The sequence below is a fragment of the Belonocnema kinseyi genome, chromosome 8 (assembly GCF_010883055.1).
Source record: "Belonocnema kinseyi isolate 2016_QV_RU_SX_M_011 chromosome 8, B_treatae_v1, whole genome shotgun sequence".
In the NCBI taxonomy this organism is placed as follows: Eukaryota; Metazoa; Arthropoda; class Insecta; order Hymenoptera; family Cynipidae; genus Belonocnema; species Belonocnema kinseyi.
Window position 1 is genome coordinate 118,505,634 of NC_046664.1, and position 26,521 is coordinate 118,532,154.

The following is a 26,521-nucleotide window of genomic DNA, read 5'->3' on the forward strand; positions in this document are numbered from 1 at the left end:
TAAAACGAAAAATCGATCTTTGAACCATGGATTCTCAAAGTTTAGACATTTATTCCACCCGTTAGTGAGATTCCAGGTTAATTACAGACTCGAAAACCTTTGAAAAATGGTTCACAAAAAAAAATAGGCACGAAAAATTACGTTTTTTTTGTTTAAACTGCATTTTGGGATAACAAATAAATTTTTTGAGGAATTTCATTGGCATTGTCGGAAAGAGGAGATCTTAAGCAATAAAAATATATATGTCTCAATTTTTCTAGTGTCGAATAGTCTTAGTTATTGGCCGTTGAAAAGCAGTGTACCGGTAGTGGCGTTTTGGCCGTTTATGGGTTAACTAAAAGCTGCTTAAAGCGCTCCAAGTGGCTGTTGGCAAACTATATCGATTGGTGTTATTCTGGTGGCATCTCATTATTGCAGAATTGCGTTGCGTTTTGTGTAATGCGTCAAATCACTAAACATTTCAGTCAATCACAGTCTTTCTCTGAATAACTAGGATAATATTATTGGTTGAAACGTTTAGTGAATTGACGCATTACGCAAAATGCAATTCTTCAATCATGGGACGCCCCCTCGCGGGCGGCGGAAGGTAGGTGGAAGTGACTTTTTCGCCGGACGCGCCTTCTATATTTATGGCGGGTAAGCCCGCACTGCATCTATAGTGTTCTATATTTCTCGGAAATTTAAAATCCAATCACGTTCTCGTGAATGTGACCGTCATTTTAAGACGACTTGAGAATTTACATAGAATTTGAGAGAATTTTACCTAATATTAAGTAATGGCTTTTCAAGTATTTAATTATTTAAAATTTTTTTAATTTATCTGCTTTATCATCAGAGATTGTACCTTATCGATAGTAGATCAACCCTCCAAACCATGAAGGCAGAAAATCTACACAATATCGATCAAGTTAGGAATCTTCAATAATAGAAAATGCTTAACGTCTTAATAAGACTAGATGGAAAATAATATTTTGAAATTAAAATTCTTTCTTGAAAAAAGATCCTACTCCATCTTCACTCCATTGGGAAACGAACTACGAAACTTTTGATTTCCGGTCAGGTGCTTTTCCAATTAGGCTATTCGAGGGATCAGAATAAGAACTCTTAATTTAAGAACATAACGTTAATTTTTAGCTAGGTGTTAGTGGTACATGTAATTATTTTTAAAAATTTTAATGTATCTGCTATATCATCAGAGATTATACCTTACCGACAAACCATGAAGGCAGAAAATCTACACAATATCGATCAAGTTAAGAATCTTCAATAACAGAAAATGCTCAACGTCTTGAAAAGACTAGATGGAAAATAATATTTTTAAATAAAAATTATTTCTTGAAAAAAGATTCTACTCCATCTTCACTCCATTGGGAATTTTTTCAAAAAATAATTTTAATTTAAAAGTATTTAACTAATATTTAAATTTATATTCAATACGCTAATATTACAATTTTATGTTTTGAAAAAATCGGTTATATTGTTTTTTTTAAACAGTTTATTTTATAACAAGTATAAATAGTCTTATGTTCTGATATAAAAATATCAAAATATTTACGAACATGTTATTTATGAACTTGAAGCTTTACAATTGGAGCATACAAAGACATAATTACCTCATATGTATACTAATTGTGCGAAGAACGATTATTTTTTAGACATAGAAACTGTAGTCTTAAAATGTAGAAGATTCTTATGTTTACAAGAATAATAATAATTTTTAAATTCTCATGAATTCCCGAAGAGCACATTCATGAAAGAATTCTCGGTCATATTCCCGTGCTCCCGGACATATTCTAAGTCACATCAACCAACTCTTTAGAATTCTATGCATCTAACAATACGTTTATAATATCTTCGGCCGTACCCATGATCCAACAAAGCATGGTTCCGCCAACTCGATGCTCAAATGCGTTCGACTTGGAGTTACCGGACGCTCCCCGCCATACTCGCTGTATTGGGGCGAATGGAAGGGGAAGCCCACTGGAAAGTGCAAACGCCGCCGGAACTGGACCCAAGATGTCAGAAAGGTCGGGCGGTCTAGGGTGCCGCCTCATTGGTTGACTTTTTTTTACTTGCACCTAGCGGGACCATGCTTTGTTGGATCATGGCCGTAACTTTGGATCATAGTAAAGGGACTGAAGTGAGAGTGGGAGTAAAGTTTGTTTGCGTTTCGTGTTTAGAAAGTATCATTAGCCCTTTTTAAATGACTGATGATTAAGTAACAAATTATTTCTTGGAAAAAAGGGAAAAGAAGAATCTTCAATTTTCTGACTCTCCGAACCATTCGACGCGATTGTCTTCGTTCTGGGTATCTAACCTATATTTTCCGATACCGTTTAAAGCCCTCAATCGGCAGTTTTGCTTTTGAAACTTCTTATTTGTGCCTTTTGTATACAAATTAATTTATGTAGTATATATAACTGACAACATACCGGATAACTAACAAGTAAATCGGTAAGTTTAGTTACATTTTCCCGATTCTGCAATTCAATCAAAAGTAAATTGGAAAATTAATATGAGCATGTAGCAAATCATTGTTACCTGCATTGAGTATAATTATTAATTACATAAAAATATTAACAGAATTCTATATTTCGAGGAGGTAGCTTCCGAGTTTCTTCGTTTTTATCACAGTGAAAAATAAATAGTTGTACTATTTAACGATATTTTAAAAGACAGGCATTTAAAGTGCCGTCCCATTATTTTAGTTTTCACATTTGTAAAGCATAGTGGGTTATTCTATCAAAATAATTTCAATTCTACTTAATTATTAAATTCGATTATAAATATACTATACTTTCAACTTATTTAAATTTTTAACATCATAAGTGTTATATGGTTACATAATCTTTATTATTTCATAATAAAGAGGTTAGGGATTTCTCATTGCTTTCAGCATTGATCACATTTTGAAGGTAATTAGAATTGAAATACAAAATAAAATATAAAAAGTAATCTTTGAGTATGGGTATTTTCAATTCTAAGTTTAAAAAATTAAATTTCGGCTGTGGATATTTTATGCACTTCTTAGGAAGGTGATCATGAAAATAGCCAAAAATGAAATTTTTCATGTCACACAACTAACCCTTTCAAATATTTCGTGGGGGCTAGACGGCACACCTGCCACTGATACCAAAATAATGTTTTCAAATTATCGTGTGTGTGGGGGGGGGCATAATTAATTATGGTCAAATCCGTGCCCCTTGCCAACATTTCGTTGGTGCGGGAATTCACCCTTGTGACTGGATCCAAAATTAATGTTGTCCAAAAATCCCTACCCCTTTTCAACGTCGCATGCGTGGCGGGAAGGCAATCCTGTGACTGGTGTCAGAAATAATGTTCAGCGAACCAGTACCTCTTTTCCAACGTGTCGAGGGTACGGGGGGAGGCACACGAGGTACTGGTCAGGGTCACAGCAATAATGTTCGACACATCCCTACCTCTTTTCAACGTCTCGTGGCGGTTGGAAAGGCACCTCTGTGATAATGGTCTCACATGCAATGTTCGCCACACCCCCAATCCTTCCCAGCGTCTCATGAGGGCGGGAAGGCACTCCTATGATTGGTCACAAAAGTAATTTTGGTCAAACCCCTAACCCTCATTAATGTCTCGTTAGGCATGGCTGTTTATCGGTGTCTGTATAATTTCTCTTCTGTGAATAATCAGTTAAGCACAAAGATACTTTTTAGTTACACGTGGGGTCTTCAGCGAGGGGAAATTTGGTCCCAAATACTCATTTGCCACATAAAATTCCGACTCACTGTTTTTTTCAACAACCGCGATTTTTATAGTTTGAAAATATATCTTGAAAATTATATTGTTAGATATTTACAGGACCATATTCGCACTCAGTGCGTCAAAATACATTGACTTACGCTTTTTTCCCCTTTTGGGAAAAGCAGCCGGAAAAGGGCTTTTTTGTTGACGCCGGCAGCCTAGACTCCACCTTTATATTAGCATACCCAGTTGTTGTATGTATTTAAGTGAATCTTTTTAAGATCGTTAGAAAACCTTCCAGGAATAGTTTATATTTCACATTGTCACATGTTCCAAAAACGTTGGCCATACGTTTTTAGGACATGAAACCGTCCCTGGAATTATTTTTGCATGCTCTAAAAATGGTTACAGTTCACATATCCTGTGTCCATTAGATCAGTTTTCATGATTACTTCACGGTGATATCCTGTAACTCTTATATGTATTTCTGAAAATTATACGAATTGCTCTAAAAAATTACAAGGAGTCTACATACAATCTATAAAGAAACGTATAGGTACTGCCACTGTTGTTTTGTTTTTCATCGACCGTCAGGGGTGAATCTCCCAGAAGTTAAAAAATTACTTTTGAAATTTCCTGTAAACATAAGTAGACCTGACTAAATGTGCTCGAGCTGTGTTGCAAAAAGTTTGGCTAAAACTAATAATACATTTTATTGAAGCTTCTGCTCGACAACTTCTAACTGTAAGTATGTGAGAATTTATGCCGTAAAAAAAGATATAAAAAATCCTAAGGGATTTTGAGAAAAAATCTCAAAAATGAGTTTTAAAAAACTTTAATTTTGATAATTCTCATAAAAAGAAGATATTCCGTACGATTTACAGAAATGCCTAAGATGTATAGAAATTGACCTGAAGTCAGCAGAACAACTTGTTCTTGCAAATATTTTATATAAACATGCAATTCTTTAAAATTATTAATTTTTTCTCTATGTTCAAAAACTTACAAAAAGCTTCAAAGGTTGTTCAATGTAATAAAAATCATGTCTGATACAAGAAGTCAAAGGCCTGGCAAAGTGATTGAATTTTGAAAAAGTTCTGAATTTTTTTTCGTACATATTTAAAAATTTTAATAATTATTTAAGTACATTACGGCAAATAAAAATTGTTCGAGTTGATAGGAATTGATTTTTTACTAATTATGTTATTATTTAATAATAAAATATATAATGACGTTTGGTTGACTTTGACTGCTTCTGGTATTCTTTATTCAAACCATCTAATAGATATTGCACATGTTTCTGGTCTTCAAAGTCACATCACTTCAATTAGATACCAATTTTTTACTTTGTTCATCAGTTCTATTGATAAACTTCAAGAAAGAAAATCTATTAAACAGGCCAAAAGAAATGTCTCCAGCAAAAAGTCAGAGTATGGTATCTATATGTATTTTGAGGCGCCAAATAAGAATCTGAAATTATTTTTCTCTGGAAAATCACTTTTTTCGGATATGAAATTACCCTTGGTGTTGAAATAGTCTAGAAACAGGTTATCGCATTATCTACCCAGGAAACAAAAATCCATTCACTTCTTTTCAATGGGTTTCGAGGGATTTTGAATTGCGTATCTGTCACTGGAATTCCAGATTACCGCCGATTGGTTTGTTAAAGACTTTTAGTCGTTATAATTTTTTTGACCAACTTATATGCCGCAAAAGCCTTTACAACTTTTAGAACTGAAATAGCAAAAGGAATCTTGTAGATTTGCGCATGATTTCTTTTAATCTCTCAATAATTTATAAATTTAAAAAATCGTGTGAAATATGACAGCTTAACCTCAAAAAAGTCGACCTCATTCAAAAAGAAGGAAACCGATTCAATGTGACCTTGCTTGAAATAGTCATTGCAGTGCATGGCAGATTCGAAGCTACTTGAGAAAATGACTGATTCACATAGTCGCAAACCGATTCAGTTTTAACTGTCTGAATCTGCAAATGACAGATACGCAATTCACAGATTCGTCTTTTTATTGGATTCTTTTTTCCTGGGTACTATATAAAATTAAAATTTGTGCCGTTGAAGCTCGACACCGTCCACACCGTTGCAAAGATCGTCTTGAAAATATATACAGATGTAGATTAGGCACTGGAGATGACTTCCGGACAGGTCGTGAGAATATTGGGGGGTGATGGAGCGGGGGCACAGTTTTTGAAATGTTTAAAATCATGTGGCTTAAAACGTGTGATGCTAATAAAAATCCAGGCGAAGGTAGGAGGAGGCACAGCCGCAGTTTTCGACCAATCGGCATCGAACTATTCAAGCATATTGTTTGAGTTTCGGGACGGCTTGTAATAATATGGGGGGGGGGGGGATTTTTCAAAATATATAAAAAAGTAAAGTATGGAGGCAAATACCAGAGTAAAATTTTTATAATTAAAAACAATTACAATTCTCTGTATTTAAGTTCATATTTCTGTTTTACCTCCTCTGTTTTTTCCACGTTGAGTTCCGACTTGAGTACGAGTTATATGATTTAAAATTCAAAAACACCGTTTTTATTTTATATTTTCCAGCTTTTAATTCTTTTTTCGCATTTAGAGCATTCCTTAAGCTTTGTACAAATTTCACACATGATTTGGAATTTGTCTAAACTGAATTTGACAACTTAGATACAGTTTCTAAAATCAAAATTCGAAAAATACAGTTTCCATGTTCTGTATTCAAGGTTTTATTTCTCATTTCATTTCTCAGAGTTTTTTCCAACTTTAGTTCAAATTTCGCTATCGATTTTTCAAACCGAAATTTTACTATAAATACTTAACATTTTATGTTGATTCCATTCCAGTATTTTCATGTTCAAACTTAATATCAAGAGAAAACATGTAAGTAACATCGACTGCGATAAAAAAAATTTGACTTATAAAGGCGTAGTAATAAATGAAGTTATTCGTAAGTAATAAAATGTTCTTTATCGTGTGTTACCATACGAAATCTGCTTTTTGGGCCTGAAATTAACCGTGCTATTTAACTTATCTGGAAACAGGTCAGGCATGATATCTTTATGTATTTTGGCGCGCCAAATACGAATCGAATACGAAAAATTCGAATACGAATATTAGTTTTCAACAAGCAGGTCAAGGTTTTTCCTTAGGCGCGGGAGTTTAATGAGAAAATCAGCTTTTTGGGATGTGAAATCACCTTTGGTATTGCATTCATCAAGAAAGATATATAAATACATGAAGATATCATGCCTGATCTGTTTCAAAACGATTTAAATAGAAAAGGTAATTTCATACCCGAGACAGCTAAATTTGATGGGAATGTTCTACATCTATGGAGAAACCCTGACGGACTGGAGGAAACCAATGTGAGATTCGTATGAAGCGCACCAAAACACATAAAGATATCATGCTCTGACTATTAACTAACACTTATATACTGTTTACAATATTTACAATTTTCTTACACTTGCTTCCTCTCCTATTTATGATCCTTCCTTCTCCATTCTTCTCTCCTTCTCCATCTTACCAAACACTCCCTTCATCCATGCTACTGTCCTTTTGTCCCCCATTTCATGCAACAATACCTCCATGTTTATCCCACTCATTTACACCTCTTGACACTCCTTCTACCAGTGCTCTACTCTTGTGTCCCCCTTCCCGCACAATTCACACATTATCTTCTTTCTAGAAAGCCTGAACCTATTGTAATCCTCCATGCATCCGCATCTCACCCTCGCTATAAGTTCCTGACTTCCTTTCTCTCCTTTCTCACACAAATATTACGCTCTCTCCCTTGGAATAATCCACACATAGTACCCGTTAAACCTTGACTCCCTTATTCTCTCCTCCCCTTCTGCCTTCTCTCTCTCTCTCTCTTTGCATGTCATTCTTCTTAACAATCTCATATGCCTTCCTTCCTTCCTCGTGCATCCTTCTTACTGCATCCACCCGCAATACATTCGTTCTAAAATACCTTTCTCTTTCCACTTCCATCTTCCTACCCCTAAATCTGTTCTCTTTCTCCTACCAACATTCCCTAACCAGCTTACTTCCCCCCTCTTCTCACAAATTTCTTCTCATATTTACACGCTCGACTCCTTGTTATAATCCCTAAACTCGTTCTTCCTGTCTCCCTCCTGACAATGTAGTTAAGCGTATTCCTTGCAAAATCAGTACCCACTTTACACCAGTGTCCTCCATACCTATCTCATTGGTAAATTTGCCCTTCTCGCTCTTTTATATGACCATCCGACTACCCCATTCCTCCGAAACATGAATCCCAGGTACACATACTCTTTCACCTCCTGTACCGCCTTTTCCTTCCAGTTCCCTCTCTTATCCCTCCCACATGCATTTCTGAACACCATAACATTGGACTTTTCCGTATTTAACTTTTACCTATTTTTATCCAAGTATCTTCTGAACCTTTTCATCATCTTCTTTAAAGCTTCCTTGCTCTTTGCTAGTAGCACTATGCCATCTGTATATACAAGTGACCATATCCTGACTTCTCCTACCCTAACTCCTCCTACGCATCCGGTTTACTTTCCATATCCGCGATTAAAATTGCAAGAATCGTTGGGCTAAGCTGACACCCTGGCCTAAACCCCCTATCCGTCAAGAAACCCTGCAAAATTCCCTCCCCGGGTAAAAGCTACCACAAGGTTTGCATTCAGCCCCTTAACCCTGCCGTCGGGGAGCCTATTGTTTCGGCTGAGTCGAGCGTTGGTGGTACAGTGTTATTCAACAAGGCGCAAGGTTTGCACTGCGAACCCTACGCAGTATCCACCATCACGATACATTAAGAAGAAAAAGAGAGACACTAGGAAGAAAGTTCCATCTCTTGAAGCCTTCTTCTTTCTGCAATCCCGTTTGCCATATTGTTCCCATTTTTTTTTAAATTAGAATTTCCTCCACATTCATCGTGAAACCGAGTTTTTTTGTAGAAGCCCCCAATATAAACAGCCGAGAACAATCGGCCATTTTCAGGACAAACACATTTTTTTACGAACGAATAATTGATTTTTTTGAATACGTGCAATCAATTATTCAAATAAAAAAAATATTTTTCAGGTACAAATAATTTAAGTATCAACAGGAAAAGAAAGGAATTTTTAACAAGCAAAAATAAATTTCAATAACAAATTATTTTAGTTTTCACAAGTGATGAATTTTAATCCAAACTCTTCAATGTTCAATCAAAAAAGATGACTGGGCCCCATAATATGTAGTGCTGCACTGTGTCTCTCTTGCGTCTTGTTGAAGAAGACTGTACCGCCAGCGCTCGAATCGACCGAAACAATAGGCCCCCCGACGGCAGGGTTAAGGGGCTGAATGCGAACCCTGTGGTAGCTTTTACACCCCTCCCCTCCTGCCACCCTATCTTTCGTCTCTTCATATATACCTCCCTTACTCTTGATCAGGCCTCTCTCCACTCTTCCATCGCCTCCCACAACCTCCCCTATCTACCGAAGGAAACGCGCCTTTTAAATCTACAGAAAACGCGTACACTTTCGCACCCTTTTTACCGAATTCTTTATCCACCACGTGCTGCAAGACGTAAATATTGTCTATAGTACTTTTTTTGTGGGCCAGTGTTATTATCAAAACTAAAGTCCGATACTGAGTATTGATGAGAATTTTTTAGAATTCAGATTTTTTTTTAGAAAATCCCTTTACAATTGCATTGATTAATAATTATACACTAAATTGTTTATTCCAAATCCAAAAAAAAAATTCCCTAATTTTAAAATTTTTTATTTTATTTTAACAGGTGCCGGTTTTGACTTGAAGTTTCCCATGTAAAATGCATGGGGAAAAATCAGTTTTTTGAGTTTTTGGAATAATTTCTTAGGGTTTGAAAAAATGTGAGGGGAAAGTATGGGAGCCTGTAGAGAATTATCCAAAGAAGAATTTCATCTATCAGAAACATGAGTTTGACACCCCTAACACACCCCCACGAGTACCTGAAAACTACTCTTAAAACAAAAAATGTTAATTTTTCATTAAATCGACCTTTTGAACAATGTATTCTCGCATTTTTTTATTACAAATTATTAATATAGGTCTAGTCGATACTTTTATTATCATTGGTTAATTAATTTTCAATTATTTAAACAAATAAAATTAGTTTAAATAATTTTTTTCTCGAAAATTCGTTTTTTCCCCTGAAAATGATTACTGTTTGTCTAGTAGAGTATTTATTAACATTAGTTAATTGATGTTTTATTATTTAAACAAATAGGATTTGTTTCAACAATTTTTTTAGTGGAATATTTATTAACATTAGGTAATTGATTTTAAATTGTTTAAACGAATGGAATTTCTGTATAAAATTTGTTTATTAGAAAGTATTAATATTTTTCCATTGGAATATTTATCAACATTTGTTGATTAATTTTTAATTTTTTAAATTTTTTAATAAAAATTACTACTTAAATATTAGTGATAAATTAATTGTTAATTATAACTGATGAACATTACACTAGACCAACAGATATAATATTTATTTTTAAGAAAGTCGAAGCGAAATTATTTAAACTGATTCCATTTGTTTAAGCAACTAAAAATTTATGAACTAATGTTAATAAATATTCCACTGGACCAATAGTAAGAATTTTTAAGGAGAAAAACGACATTTTGAAAAAAATTGTTTCAACAAATCCCATTTGTTTAAATAATAAAACATTAATTAACTAATGTTAATAAATATTCTACTAGACTCATGGTAATCATTTTTAGGGGAAAACGAATTTTTGTAAAAAAAAAAATTATTTAAAAAAATTCTACTGTTCAAATAATTGAAAATTAATTAGCCAATGATAATAAATGTATCTACTAGACCAATATTAATAATTTTAAGTAAAAAAAAGCGAGAATACATTGTTAAAAAGGTCGATTTCATGAAAAATTGTCTTTCTAATAGACATATGAGCTTTTAGGCGAAGCGAAATCAATTTAGAATGCGTAATTCGAAAATCTTTTAATTACAAAATTTTCCATTTTATTTTTAAGCTGAAATATGTAATTTAAAGAATTTCAGAATGCAGGCTTAAAGTCTTGAACACTCAAAAATTAAAAGCGTTTAAAGTGGAGAATTTTTTATAAAAAACACTGATCATTTACTATTTATTACTTATAAAAATGTTTAGAAGATCTGAAAAAGTTTCAAAAACAATTTTAAATTGGAAAAAAAGAACTTCTAGATTTTTCAAGATTTGGAAATAATATTTTTAAGTTTGTTAAGAATGTTTTAACTTTTTAGAATAAATATATTTTATGTTATAATTTACAAAGTATTCAATTTAAAAAAAATTGTTTTTTCTTTCGACTTTCAATGTTTTCATCCTAAAATTGCTGAAAATAATAAAATTTTTAAGTTCATTGATTGATTTTTTAATTTAGAACATTGAAAATAATAACGTGGATTTATATTTTTGGAATTGAATTTGAATTTTTGAAATCTACATTATGTAAAAGTTAAAAATTCCAAATTTTCAGATTATCTGCATTTCATTTAAACTTGTTCAATGGAAAAGTGTAACTACTTTCCATTTTGTACGTGTAAATCATTGAGCATTCGACTAAATAAGTATTTTAAATTGCAAAATTTTTAAACATCGATTTAAAAAGTTTAAAACAGATGAGTTCCAATTTGAATGCTACAATTTTTAGTTTGTTTTTTATAACTTCGAATGGAAAAATGATTAGCCTTAGAGTTCGATTTTTTTATTTTATTGACCGTGAAACATGTTTGCGAATCGAAAAAGACACGGGAAATAAGGGATTTTTATTCTTCGAATAAAATTGTCACCCGGATATGCGTACGTACGAACTTAAAAATCGAACTTAAAAAATATATACATATATATTAAAAATTTGTCATAAGGACAACCGCAGGATTTCATCGGGAGCGGGTGCTAATCTGAAAAATTGCACCCGCTGCCAAAGAAATCGCGGTAAAATTTCAGTCACAACCACGTCTCACGACCGTGGGATAGGTGATTACAGTCTGTAACGGAATCAATACGACGATCCGGCAAAAGTTTCGTGCACCCTCAGAACACGGAGCGATCCAAGAACTACTGCCTTCTACATTTTTCCCGAAAGTGTTTCAGCATATCGTTGACACGCAGTGATGCTTTTCAGGCTATTAACGAGTGAAAGCTTGGCACCTCCAAGAGCGCCGATGATAAGGACGATTAGTTTAACAGAATATTCCAGGTACAATCGTTGCAACTCCCTTATAAGGTATCTATACCTATCTTTCTTTTCATTCTCCTTGAGTATGATGTTTTTGTCAGCTGGTGCCGAAAATTCAATAACGAACATGGTTCGCTTCTTGAAGTCAAGAAGAACCATGTCAGGCCTCAAATGTGCAACGGAAACAATTGTCGAGAATATAAAGTTCCAGTATATGCGGCACTTCCCATTCTCGACAATTGACTCGATTTCACTAGGAGCGTTTAGAGGAGTGATATTAAAGTTAATGTCGTAAGAGTGACAGAGATGGTAATAAAGCACTCTTAGTACCGCATTGTGCCTTTAGATGTAGGTCGTTCCCGCATGAGTTGGACAACTAGATAGTATGTGAGCTAAATGCTCGGGGTGTGCATGGCACGCCTTGAAGCTATCATCGGGAATGTATTGGCTCAAAATATGGCGACGGTATTTTAAGGTGGAAATGACACCGTCTTGGCATGCCAAAATGAAACCCTCCATACCAGACTTCAATCCGGGCGATTTAAGGAAAGCCAACGTTAGCTCACACGGCATTGAATGATCCTCCACATTTCTGTGGAAGATACCGTGGATCCTCTTATCGAGAAGCTGTTCACGAAGGTTTTTCTTTTGTGCTTTCTTAATCCGGGCTTGCAGGAGTGAATACTCGATATAGATAAGATTTGATGCATTTTGCTCACCCATAATACTGAAGTTATGTCCAAGTGTTTCAGCAGCCTCCTCCGCTGCTTTGTACAGTAACGCTCCTTTTCCCACTTCTTAGTGATTCCTGACCATTTTAAGAAGAGGGTCTCTTCTATTTGCCACTCTATATGCTCTACCCAGAATAATCCCGTTGTGAAGACATTTAAGATTCAATATTTCGCGACCACCATGACGGTGCGAGATGTAGAATCACAGAACAGAAGACTTTAGATGCATGCTTTAGTTCATGTGTATAGCCTTTTCGATATCTTACCCTTATTGTTTAAAACTATTGTTATTAACAAAAAAGCTTAATTAAGAAAATCGATTTTTTCTTGATTTTTGTATTATTCTATTGTACAAAATAAAACTTCACTCTCAGGGTATTTTTTCGTACGACTAGGCATTATTTATTTATGGTCATATAAACAATATTTTTTTGATAAACACACTCTCCCCGAAAATCCATCATTTTAAAGTTACTAGCGGTTATCTTTTTTTTATATCCTTAATTTTACCATAAAGAATGTAATTATCTTGGGAGAGTGAACAGTTTTATTGTGTGCCATGGATTGATGAAAACAATTATTTTCTTAATTGAGCATTTTTATTAATAACACTAGTTATCAAAAATTTTGGTCAGATATCGAAAATGCTACCCAAAATAATTACATTCTTTATGGTAAAATTAAGGATATAAAAAAAGATAATCGCTAATAACTTGAAATTGTGGCTTTTAGGGGAGGGTATGCTGATAAAAAATACACTGTTTATAAGGCCATAAATAAATAATAGCTGGCCGTACGAAAATATATCGCGAGAGTGAAAAGTTTTATTTTGTGCCATAGATTAATACAAAAATGAGGAAAAAATCGATTTTCTTAATTGAGCTTTTTAGTTAATGACAATATTTATGAACAATAAGGGTTAGATATCGAAAGTGCTACCCAAGATAATTACACTCTTCATGGTAAAATTAAGGATATAAAAAAAGGTAAACGCTAGTAACTTGAAAATTGTGGCTTTTAAGGGAGGATGTGTTTATAAAATATACATATGTGACGCGATCCGAGAAAAGGGAAGTACTAGGCAAAAAGTCGATTTTCGGATTATGATGGATTCTATCAGTTCTTTAACTGATCTTTCTAGGGGTGCTATCAAAAACCTTTTATCTTTATTATTTCCCGAGATATAAATAATTGAAAAAGAGTCTGAACGCGTGCGGAGCGGCAGGTTGACGCGTACTCTCTTCTTCTTCCATTTCCCCCACTACTCGCCGCGGCCCCTGTGTGGTGCTCTCCCTTCGATGATTGCGAAAACCAAAAGGAAAGATTCAGTTGATACTGAAACGAAGGTTGCCAAAAACAAAATATTATTGTTTCCCTTTTTCCACTTGCGTCAATGTCATAATTTTATAATAAAAATGCAAGTTAGAGCATACAAAATTTTTGTTTACCAATTTTTTTAAGATTCAAAAATTTTATGTGAGGCCATTCGTAGTACTGAGAAAGCCGAATAATTTATTTCTATCAATCTAAAATGTTAAGCCAAAAAACGCCTGATATGAAAAAAGTCAAGAGAAGAGAAATGTTACTTTTTAAAAGTCCTTCAAGAATATCGTTACAAGTATTTGAATTTTCTAAACGATCGAAAATTCAAGTTTTGATCATACAAAAAGTAATCGAAATTTACATTTGATGCGCAACCATGCAAGATACGAATAAAGACGACTGCATTAAAATTTTAGTACTAAAAAGGATCTAAAAATCGTTTATTACTTACTTTTTGATAGGGTGCGTAGTTTTTGTTTTATTCGTGAAAAACTACATTAAAAATAAACAAATTATATTTTTGGACAAGCGACACAAACTTCCAAAAAAATAAACGGACGAATGTTGTTAAACTAAGAAAGAGCTACACATTTTTTTAAATCGTTTTTTGATAGGATGCATAGTTTTTGTTTTAGGCGTGAAAAATAACATTCAAACTTAAAAAATTAAATTAAAAAAAACGGCATAAGATAAGAAAAAAAAGTGTGCCAATGCAGAATCCAATGTGATCAATCTTTCGAAAGTTATTGTGTTTATACGATACAGACTAGACAATGACCTTCGTAAACATCGTTTTTCCTGGCTCCGGGGTTCCCATATCGTGGAGATTTGATGAAAACCGACAAAGTGAAATTTTACATCAAACCAATACCTTTTCATTAGGATGAGGATTCAATATTAAGGGCAGCACTTCTATTAACTATGACTGCATTTCCAGGATAAAAACATTGATTGAAAAAGAAGGTAGCAGAACTGCAAAAAATTGGCATAGCGTCTTTATCAAATTTTTGGTTAGAAGCCATTCGTTCATTGCCTTTAATATATGAAAACCTCTGCCAAGTTTTTGTCACGTGATTTCAATTTGATTGGGAGTTTGGGCGCTCCCAATTTTGAACCATTTTTTTTGTAATTAAATATACAGCGGGAAAACAACGAAGCACTCTACCGTGACTTAAGCTTAAAATTAACTATTTAAAAATGATTTCACCTTAAAACATTAGGTATAATATTATCAACAAAAGTGGAAATATCAAAAAGAATTTAATGCAATATAAATGGCTTACTGTTGTATCTCTTTTACAACTGTAAAAATATTGGCAATCGAAACATAATCTGTACATACTTCTTTACAGGATGCAGAACTCATGACTATATTTGGAGAAAATAATTAACAGATAAATATGCCTCAACCTGATCTCTCCAGAATTCACTATAAAAAATGCAGGTATCCGTCATGCAACCTTACATCTCGGGATGGTGTTCCTGGTCTTACTTTCCATGCATTTCCTGTTCGTCAGTCGGATCGTTGCATAAAGTGGTTGGTCAACTGTGGATTGGATGATTGGGTGGAAATGTCTGAAAAGGAACTTAAGCTGCGCTATATTTGTAGCAGGCATTTCTCTGAAGACAACTTTTACGCCACAGGTCGATTAAAACGAGAAGCCGTTCCGATCATTCTAGGCTTAGAAACTCACAGTATGAAACAAAATAAAAAAGGTACAAAAATGCGCAGAATAGTTTCAACCGAGGTAGATCTATTAAAAAAACAAATTGAAAAGCTAGAAGCCAAAGTTGAAAAAGAAAGGCAAAAAAAATTGGAAATTCGAGCGAAATTATGTGCAACGAGAGTTGCGTTGTCTCGATTGAAAACGAAGCTCACCGAAGGGACTTTTCAAGATATTTATTTAAATAAGGCTTTGGCGAACAAACTTGATGGTTTCGTGTTGACTTTCATACGCATGCAGCTGTTCCATAAGCAATCAACCTCTTACACTACTGATGAACAACGATTGTGCATGATGATGCATTGCATTTCCCCTGCTCTTTATTCCAAAATGCGGGACGATTTCAAGTTTGTACTTCCAAACGAAATAACCATGGTACGATGGTTTAATAAACTTAACATCTCGCCAAAGAAGGCGAACTTGTCAGGATCTTATAACTTCGAAAAAATAGAACAGATGTTGAAGGAGGAACGTGAAAGCAGAATAATCACTTTCCCAATAGAGGGAGAACACCGGGAAGATATTAAAATTGATAGGTTAAACCAATTCCTTGATATAGAGGAGTCTGATGATGAGGAAATGGAAGGTTTCAAAGAGGAAGAGGGTTTAGACGGCGAAAAGATGGAATATTCAGAAGAACAGATGCAACGATTAACAGAACAGCATCTTCAAGCATTAGAGGACGAGGAAGGGCAGATGGAGGCTTTGGAGGAACATTTACAAGAATATCCAGAGGAGCACCTTGAAGTTTTGGAAGACGAGGTACAGGAATCGGATATCGTTTATCGGGAAGACACACAGTTGGTGCCTATCGAAAGAGAGGCCAAAAATTTAGAATATGTTTCTGTAGCTTATTACGAAAGGAGAGATGATGGAGCACTGACGCCTGTGTCTTACCTAAAAGAAAGAGAAGAAGCTAAAGGGTTGACAGAAGTACTTGATCTGGAGGATGAGGTTAATGTTGAAGAGTACAGTATAGTAGAAGAAATGGAAGAAATTGATGATGAGTTGGGGGCTTCGCAATCGACAATTGAAACCGAGGAATATATTCTTAATTAACAAAATTGATTCGTTTACTGGAAATCCGAGACAAGTCAATTTTTATATTATCTTCTAGAATTCAACTGAGAATTGACTTGATCGTTTTTCGAGACAATGGCTCAATTTTTGTTAAGTACTGTATATTAGATTATAACACAAATGTTTGGACGACTGAGGATAATACAGTGATGTTTTCATTAAAGTAGATAGATATTTTTTTAATGCGATGTCTGAGCGAATTTTTCAAGGCAGAAAGAAAATGTTTCTTTCAATCACTTGAAAAATAATAAATATATGCCTGACATAGACATATGTAAATTGAACTTTTAATATTTTCTTCCAGTATAACTGATGTTCCCACTTCGAAGCATTAATAATTTGATTAGACTTTGTGCTTTAAAAAAATGTAGATTGTCTGCATCAATTTCAAATAATGAAGAGTGAATGTGATTATATTCTCAAATCGGCAATGACACTAAACCTTGCTGTTCGAAACATTAGCCCCTACTGAATTCTGAAATTTTCTTGCATTCTTTTATTTCTCGTCAATTTTTAAAAATATTTTTATTTTAGGTTCTCAAACATGTGTATTGAGTATGTGCGCTTAAATGGTAGCGCTTCCGCGGTCTCCTTGTAAGTAGGGTAGGGTGGGGCGAAATGAGCATAGTTGTCCTTTTCACGTCAGTTTTTAAAATCTGCTAATTCATTGCTTGAAAGTAAAAAGTTATGTATATTCTACAGACGTTTTTAAGTAAAATTTTGCCAAGATAAAAATAACTAAAAAAGTATATGCCGAATTAGAAATAAAAATAAAGAACTTGTGCGCTTGGCTCGTATCTTATCATGTCTGGGGCGAAATGAGCCAGGCACTGGGCCGGGTTGGGCCACTTAATTAAATGACTTATTATACAGGGTCATTTTTTCAACTTGAAACTTTCAAATATTTCAAAAAATAGGCACTCTATGAAAAAATGTTATCAATTAAAATTTAATCACAATGCACTGATGTTAAAATCGGTTCCCCCACACCGCCTCCTGGTGGTGGGGGTGGGGGAAAGTTCGAAATCTTAATGGGAACCCCTATTTTTTATTGCATATTCGGATTATTTGGATAAAAATGCGTATGATTTGTCTAAAACATTTTTCTCGTTTCGTGGTAGATGGCGCTACAATCGACGAAATTCAATTACGATTACAATTCTGCAATACTCGAAATTAGTCTTAAAACAAACTACTACTTTTAGCCTAACCCAGGAACAACGACGTGGACGTAGCAGGTTTCTGTTCCCTTCAGGGTGCTTGATTAACGTGAGTCCTCTCGCATCTCACGATTCGAGGTACTCAGGGAATCATCTTTTAATTAAAGTAAGTGCTCAAAATGATGACTTTCGGTTTCAATGCACTTATTAATCCGTAATTCAAATGAGTTTACACAACGGGGAAGTGTATCTTCTGGATTTTCAGCACATGCACTTGTAATTCGGTCAATCATATTCTCACGTGTTGTTGCTTTTTTACACTTTGTCCTTCAGATAGCCCCACAAAAAGAAATCTGGTGAAGTAAGATCTGGCTATCTTGCAGGTCAATTTATCGGACTTCCTCTACCATTCTAAACCACATGTTCTGCCGTATTTCTAAGCTCAAATCTTCAAGCAATATTGGCAGTTAATTTTCCAAAATGTCTTGATATTTTGGACCACTTAAGCTGCAGTCGCTCAACTATTCCATGGTTCGTAAAAGACGACTCGTCAGAATAATACATAACGAAAAAAGTTGATATTTTGTTGTATTTGTTCACGTGCCCACTGACAAAAAGCTACAGCAATTTAATTATTTTTTCCCGTGACTGTTGTACGGGTCTTTTTCTTAGGCTGAGCACTTCCATCAGTAGTAAATTTTTCAATAGTACGATAAAATAAAGCACGTGACACAATTCTATTTGGAAAACGCTGAGTGTAGAGATTGGCAGCATTATCACGATTTTTTCCAGTTTCTCTATACACCAAAACCATTTCAATTTTTCCTCGTACGGTTAGATACTCTATTGTAAAGTAGTATTCGGAATAATCTTTGATCTAACTAAAATGAGTTTTGTCTTAAATGTATGTCTTCTAATTTACTGTATTTAAGGAAAGAAAAAAATAAACACTTTCGTAATGTTTCAATAGCCTCCGCTGACGCCAATCGACAATAATGTCAGAGCTAAAATTTAGGAATATTCAGGAAACACTGTTAATGTAAATGCATTACGTAATAATAACTTCTCAAGAACGGACATACGTTTTGGCATTTTTTTCAAAATAAAAATGACCAAAGAGATCCAAAGCTCTATTGCCCTTATTTTTAACCGACTTCAAAAAGAAGGAGGTTCTACCTACGTTCGTTGCGATGTATTTTTTTTATGTACGAGTTTTTATTGCACTCGTTCAACGATTCTGTAGCGATTTGAAAAATTCTTTTTTTCCGTGATCAGTCATGTCACAATGAAAATGGTGTATTTTTTATTGTTAATGTATTGCAGAATCGTAAGCGTGCATTCTCAGTAACAGTAAAATGAAAAAAAATTGATTTTTGTCGATTACAGTGCCATCTATCGCGAAACGATAAAAATGTTTGAGACAAATCACACGCATTTTTATCCCAAGAATCCGAATATACAATAAAAAATAGGGGTTCCCATTTAAGATTTCGAACTTGCCACTACCCCCACCCCCAGGGGGCGGTGTGGGGGGACCGATTTTAACATCAGTGTATGTACTCCTCAGAGTAATTAAATTTTTATTCAAAACATTTTTCATGGAGTGCCTATTTTTCGAGATATTTGGAAGTTTCAAGTTTAAAAAATCACCTTGTATATTATTTGTAAGTAAGAGCCTTGTTAACTTAGAGTATTTTAAAACGAAAGCATATCTCACACATATTTTTCCAACATTGAACGGAAAATTTAAAGTATTTAACGTTAAAATAATGCAATCCTTAATCCTAACCTCTACCCTGCCGATGAAAACGCACTGAAAAAGCAAAGAAGCCGCACTGGTCAGTGCCGGCTCAGTGCTGTTTCTTCAGCACTATCTGTTCCGCTAGTTTAAAATTTTGAAATTATTTACGAGTAGGTTATAAATTCAGAATCTACGGGTGTCGATTATTTCAGATATCTAACTTTTTTATGTTTAAAATTGGACTGAATATAACGTATCTCGTGGCTGGAATGACATACGCCAAAACAGACAACATTTTTTAATTCAACTTCAAAGTAGTATATTATTATATAAGTTATTATTTAATTCATAAATTAAACAAAAGTGTTAATAATTTGAAGAAAATTCTAAAATGGAGTCGGTTTGGTTGCGGCCAGCTACTGTAAATAGCTCTGTCCGCCCGGTACGTCACGAATACAATAAGACCGTTATATGATCGTCCCATCATTTCTCAGTGCCGTTTAGGAGCTGAAAATCAGCACAGACACTGAAATGGCACTGGCGGCCCAGTGCCGTTCACGATTTATACAAACATATCTTTTAATAATTATATTATAGAAATAAATATAGGAATTTTGCGAGTTACCCATGTACATTGTCTGAGTAAAAGTTAAATTCTACAATACGAAAACTCCCAATTACAGACTAGTCTACTACAGAGTTACTACATGACACTGAATTTCATATATATTGGAGTATGAAACCGTTTTAAAAAAATGTTTGCTATACTTTTCAACCACAACAATGTTTTTTTTTAATGCTTAAAATTGGAATTAATAGAACGTTTCTCGTTAGTGGAATAAGAGACGCCAAAAAAAGACAACATTTTTGAATTCAACTAGAAAATTGTATATCAGTATATAAGTTATAATTATAAATAAGTATAGTGAGAAAATTCATCAATTAAAAAAAAGTGTTAATAATTTGAAGAGAAATTTAAAAAGGGAAAGCGGATTAGCCACGACCAACTATTGTAAATAACTCTGCCCGCCCGGTACGTGACGAATACAAAAGGAATATTATATTACCGTCGCACCACTCTTAAAAGGGCCATTAAAAGGATCTTGAAAAGGACCCAAATCTCTCAAACTATCTTCGAGACTATTTTGTTTCAAATCGACTTTGTTTATAGACTCAAATGGGCCAGGCTATTTCGCGAAAGAAAACTCAGAGATTTCTTTCGGTAGGGAAATGCACCAGAAAAACAGTGCTCTCTTCTGGTTGACAGTAACTCATTATTTTCTTATGTCTAGAACAGTGCTGCTTTCATACTTTTTCCAAGCACTTTTGTCGACAAGATTAGTTTTTTATACGTTTAAACCATAATTAAAACCCTGCACAATCTAATAATATGAAACATTGCATCCTCACCTACTGACTGCTATACTAAGAGGTTAGGTTAATGAACAGGAAGAGGTGGCTCATTCCGCCCCATATGACACTTTTTAGTCAAATCAAAATTGTTCCTATTTCGGTTTTACAATTATATATAAGTCTGTTGAAAACTTAAGGTTTAATAGCTAAGCTATCTAAATAAACACTGGAAAAACATCGAATATATGATTTTGCATGATTCTTTGCTTTCGTTTTTTCCAAATTTATTCAACATTAAGCAAAAAATAAAAAAAGTTTGATAATGTTCTTCCTGATATTAATAAATGTAAAAAACAGTTACAAAAGAAATGATAGTCTACAAAAAAATTGAGTGGCTCATCTTGCCCCCTATGCTCATCTAGCCTCACCCTACCCTACTTTGTGAATTTAACATTTTTTACGCGTAGCCTATCTCCTACCGTACAAAACATAATTGTAGTTCTGCAGTCGCCACCTCGAATGCTGCTATTTATTTCTAAACTTCAAGCCCCAGAAAACTTGGTCGTGAATTCGAACTTAGTTAGTTTGCATCGCTCGTTGCGCCATCTTGTGGAAAAAATCAAAATCCTTGATTTTTCACAGTATGAAAGTTGTGTTGTCATGGCAACTGATAAACAAAAACAGTTGCACTTTTGTGGAATTTTTAATGATTACATTCGAAATTTCTTCAATTTGGCACATTTAATATCGTAAAGTGAGACGAGAGCGATTGAGTATTCTAACATGGTGGACTGAAAAGCATTGTTTGGATAGGAGATTGACTAAAATTAATTTTTTTAGATGAAAGAAGGCATAAAATCGTGATATCACTTTGCTTTTCAGACTTTTTTTCAGACTGCTTTTGTGACAGTTAGTGGTGGCAGATTTCGAAATTCAGTAGTGCGTTAAAGTGTGTTTTTCAAAGATCTCAAGCGATTATTTTTGCACGTTGAAAGGTGACGTGAGAGAAAGGTACAAGGATAAAATAAGAATTACCGAAGACTGTGATCCTTACGCGTTAAATGAAGATCTGCGTACGGACTTGGAGGAGGTACCTGACATTAGTATAATTGATCTCGTCAATTATTTTGTTTTAACGCATAGTTATTTCATTTGTAATCAATTGAAAGCTTACAAAAACTTGCAAGCTTATAAATACTTTGAAGCAGGGTTTGTATTGAAGATACGCTTCAAAAAAATAAGTGAAAGTTTGTTCTGCGTGTAAAGGTTAGTTTATCTACTTATATATTTACATTTTTGATATATTATTAAATTAGGGTGGAAACCCACTCGGGAGAATCGGGGAAAACTTGAACCGGGAAAGAAATATTAAACCGGGAGATTTTCCGCATTTTATAATTCGTGTTTCTTGTAATTTTTTAAAGTTTCCAATTGGAAAGCATATGCTTTTCAAAGTGTTTAGATTTATTAAGCTTAAAGGTTTACCATATTATACCTGAAATGTTAAATTATAATTTCGTTGTGAAATAACAATTAAAAATTGTAGAATTTCAGAAGCTTTGACTTTCAAATATTCAAATTAATTTTTTTAATTATAAATTGTCGAGCCTTAATCGCTTTAAATGTAAATGTGTCAACATTGAAAAGTTTTCAAATTGTAATTATTAAATTTCAAACGCTTTTAATTATAAATAATACACATTTTAATTTTTTGGAATTCTTTATGAACGAATCTTAAAATATTTAATTTCTAGGGCTTTCAAACTATCCTATTTTGAAAATGCTTAATGTTAAATCACTTAATTTCGTGATTATCCAATTAAAAATCAAATGGTTTACTTTGCAGGTCTTCGATTTACAAATTATACAATTCAACTCCTTTTTCTTATTAAGTTCAAAATCGTTCCGGGGAAAGCCTGGAGAGGGAAATTTGAAAAATAGCGGTCACCTTATTAATGGTTCATATCACAACATATTTTTAGTTACTATATTTATTTTTAAAGAAAAAATTATTTCAGGTAAAACACTCAAAGAGAATGAACGAGAAAAATCTAAGCGTTTGGCTTATCGTTCTCGCATATGGTTCCATTTCTAGCGCACACTGTGTATGCATGACTGGCTTAGGAAAAGTGTGTAGTCATACTGCAGCTGTTATATTTTCTTTAAACTCTGGCTCGTTAACAGAAAAAGTATCTTGTACGGAAAATCAGCTCAGTGTAAATTTTATAATTCCTTCACAGGATAATCTATTGATAGCATTGTAAAAAGAGAATTACAACTAAATAATCATTAAGGCTTATCAAAAATTGCGTGTATTTAATTCAAATTTGAACCTAATGAAAACTAAATGAATCTAATGCTATACAATTAATAATTTCAAACCTCTAGAATAAAAATATTTGCAAACCAATTATTTGAAATATTCAAATTTTAATATTTTAAATATTTAGTCTGACTTTCAAAATATTGGCGCCATCCTATCTTCTATAATGTTTCCAGTCGTTTTCAATTGGGTATCCATTATTCTGAGTTGGGGATTAAGTTTTCAATGCAATGTTGTTAATCAATATATTTTTAGATTTTCATTCGGTATACCGTCTAAACATTATACTTATTTGTACTTAAAACTTTTGTTAAATTACTAAAAATTTAATATCTAACCAATAAACACGTGCGCGTCATGTGTGTTACAAACGAAAACTGCAGAGGGCGTATTGCAGGCAAGTGCATTTACTCAATTCAATCCGATTGGGAGCAATTGACAAAATTAGCAACAATTTAAACCGATTTAACTTCTGATTACTCTTAATAGTTATTAATCGTGTCCAATCGATTATTTCTAGGAGGGAGAGCTCATAATAAAAAAAACAATTTTGGTGCTTTCACTAATATAAAATCAACTTTTTTATTTTTATCACGTATCTGATTTTATATCTTCAATGTATAATACTATTAGCACATTTTTATCACAGCACCACTTGTATCTGGTAAAATTTATCTAGAAAATTTTTATTTACTTTCTTTCGTAATATATACTGTTTAAAATTGATATTATTCAAAAAAAGTGAATAACTGTTTTTAAATAATTCGCGTCATACGAAAGTCCTGCCATCAGGTGCCAAATTCTAAGTACCCGATTGGCAAAAATTGGAAATGCAAAATGCTTAATCGTTGTCAATCGTTTTGGCACAATTAAGAAATACGATTCGAAACGATTAAGATATTAGTTCTATCGTTTCTTATCCCGATTGAATATTTCTAGAAGGGAGCTTTAAAAGTTATACATATAGTTTTTTAAAGTAAAACAGTTCCTAATTTATTAATTGTCAGTCAAACTTTTTAACTTTCATTACCAATTATTTAAGCCAAAAAAATGATTGTAATTCAAAAATTACAAATAAAATAGCATGAAGGTATTATATATCTATATTTAAATAAATATCATATCTAATTGAAATGGAAAAAAGTTATTTTTTATTACAGGTGGCCCAGAATCTGTCCCTGCTTTAAAAGGTGATGTACTATTGGACTTTTTACAAAAAGTAGATGAAGTAAATCCAACTGCTGCGATTTTAAACATCATAGAACCATTTGCTTATGTCAGAATTGTTGAAGATTGTGGTAATTTGCCAATGAGCTTACTTAGTCTGTATCGAGAACCATTTTAGTCCTTTTCATTGCAAGACCTTCGAAATTTGGACGTTGATCTGACAATCTCAAAAGAAGAGCAATTGTGCATAACAGAAAAAACGAAATTGCAGTCCAATAGTGCATTGTGGTACAAATGTAAATCAATTTGCTATCTCCAAAAAATGCTTTATAAGCCAGAACCAATTAAGTATTGGAAAACTCATGAAAGTATTGCCAAAGACGAATATGATAAATTCAGCCACTCCTGACAGTTTGGTAACATGCGATTTCTGTGGTTCCGGCTGTATAGAAATAAAGTGCCCATTTTGTATTAAAAGATGTAATTGTCACTCTGAACAAATTTATGGAGAAGAAAGGATCGTGTTTGATCAGAGATGGTAATAAATACAGTTTGTCTAAGTCACAGAGTTTGTAACGTTATTCTCTTTATATTTGACAGAGCAATTTAATTTGCCCTCTTATGGCTCCTGGATTTAAAGACAGTTTAAATTTGAGCGCCCTGAATTTTTACTTTTTAGTCTTAGATAAAATTGTCTCGAGTTTTTCGTTCATGAGATTGACTCATGAAAATTATTATTGCTCGATTTTTAGTTTATCCTCGTCAGGAAGTTGGCACCGAGTATCCACGTCGGTACCAATCCTGGAAGGACGATAAACCTGAAACGTAATACTTTATGATTAATAAGCAAAAGGAAAGAAACTGTCAATAAGCTAGGGTTCCCAATTTTCGTTGAATTGTGACTCTGTTTTCTCTACTTTAAGCCCTTTGATATTGAAGTAATTGTCAATCAAAAATTCCCTTGAGATATTATTGTCTCTAAATCCAATGTCTATTTGAGCATCAATTAGCTCAGTTCTCATCTTATATAAATTTATTTTAACAAAATTTCATAAATTTGATTTCTTCTCAAATTAACGTGAGGAAAATGGGATCACAGAAGCGAGAACATATTTATCTTGTTATTTTCTTAATTATATTTTTTGTATTTTTAGTTTAGATAACCGAGTAGTATTCTTTTATGCGTCTAAAAGCGATCTGGATTCTACATTGTTTTCCCCCTTTTTTGAAGAACTGGGGAACTTAATTTAATTATGATTTAAATTAAATTCTGTGCAAATTTCGTGTGCAATATTTGCCCACAGAAGTCAAACGTCCATTTTGGGAATTTCTTCAATTCCTTAAGATCGCAGATTTCTACTTCAAAGCTAGTAGAAAAGTACGATGGATGGTCGCCTTCAAATTTTTAAACATTATCTTTTTCCTCTTTTGCTTGAAGGGTGTTGGTTCAATCCGACTTTGAATTTTTTTTTATAGGTACGGCACTGATTCCACATATGTTTTTTCCGAAGGATTTGTGAACGAAAGAAAGAAAACTTGTCGAATATCCGGGGTTTTGCGAAATCCTCGGATCAATAAAATATTGAAAAATCGAACTTTTTGTTGGGGAAATCATTATTTTCATGATAAATATGAACTTTGCGTATGATAGAAATCAGCGGGTAGCAGACGGCAGCATTTGAACGGTTAGAATCGTTTGCTAACTTATTTTTTTACTCACAATTGAGCCAGGTCTTGATAATGGTTTCCCCAAATTTTGCGAAATGGAGCAAAAAGCAGAGAGAACTCATATGCGCTGTCTGTGTTTTTGTAACTGTATTTGTAATAAACCACCAGGCCAGCTATATCTTTGCTGTTACCTTCACTCTACACGCGGTATCGGCGTTTCGTTTTCGATTGTATAGTAGATGGTAACGAGTAGATTTTAAGGCCCTGGAGAGTGGAGAGCCAAACTATGATTCCCTGCGAATGCTTGGCACCGAGTGCCCTTCTCCACTACA

At 33.7% G+C, this 26,521-nt stretch overlaps 2 protein-coding genes across 4 annotated transcripts in view; both read left to right on the forward strand.

Moving 5' to 3' along the window:
- Window positions 1–26,521, forward strand: part of LOC117179013 (beta carbonic anhydrase 1) — a 544,277-nt gene that overhangs the window by 301,392 nt on the left and 216,364 nt on the right. The window lies entirely within an intron of this gene.
- On the forward strand, window positions 2,130–25,079 carry LOC117179011. 3 transcript variants are annotated; one of them, XM_033370628.1, is made up of 3 exons: window positions 2,130–2,454; window positions 15,326–16,459; window positions 24,515–25,079. In XM_033370628.1, exons 2-3 carry the CDS (start codon window positions 15,374–15,376, stop codon window positions 24,539–24,541), a joined length of 1,113 nt encoding a protein of 370 aa, XP_033226519.1. In that variant the 5' UTR covers window positions 2,130–2,454; window positions 15,326–15,373; the 3' UTR covers window positions 24,542–25,079. The 3 variants fall into 3 exon arrangements, with proteins under 3 accessions (XP_033226519.1, XP_033226517.1, XP_033226518.1); XM_033370626.1 differs by lacking the exon at window positions 24,515–25,079 and having other exon boundaries at window positions 15,326–17,046; XM_033370627.1 differs by lacking the exon at window positions 24,515–25,079 and having other exon boundaries at window positions 2,130–2,308; window positions 15,326–17,046.

Bases quoted from the DNA above. Each gene is read 5' to 3' on its own strand.
- LOC117179011 (XM_033370626.1), top strand. From the start codon at position 15,374: ATGCCTCAACCTGATCTCTCCAGAATTCACTATAAAAAATGCAGGTAT.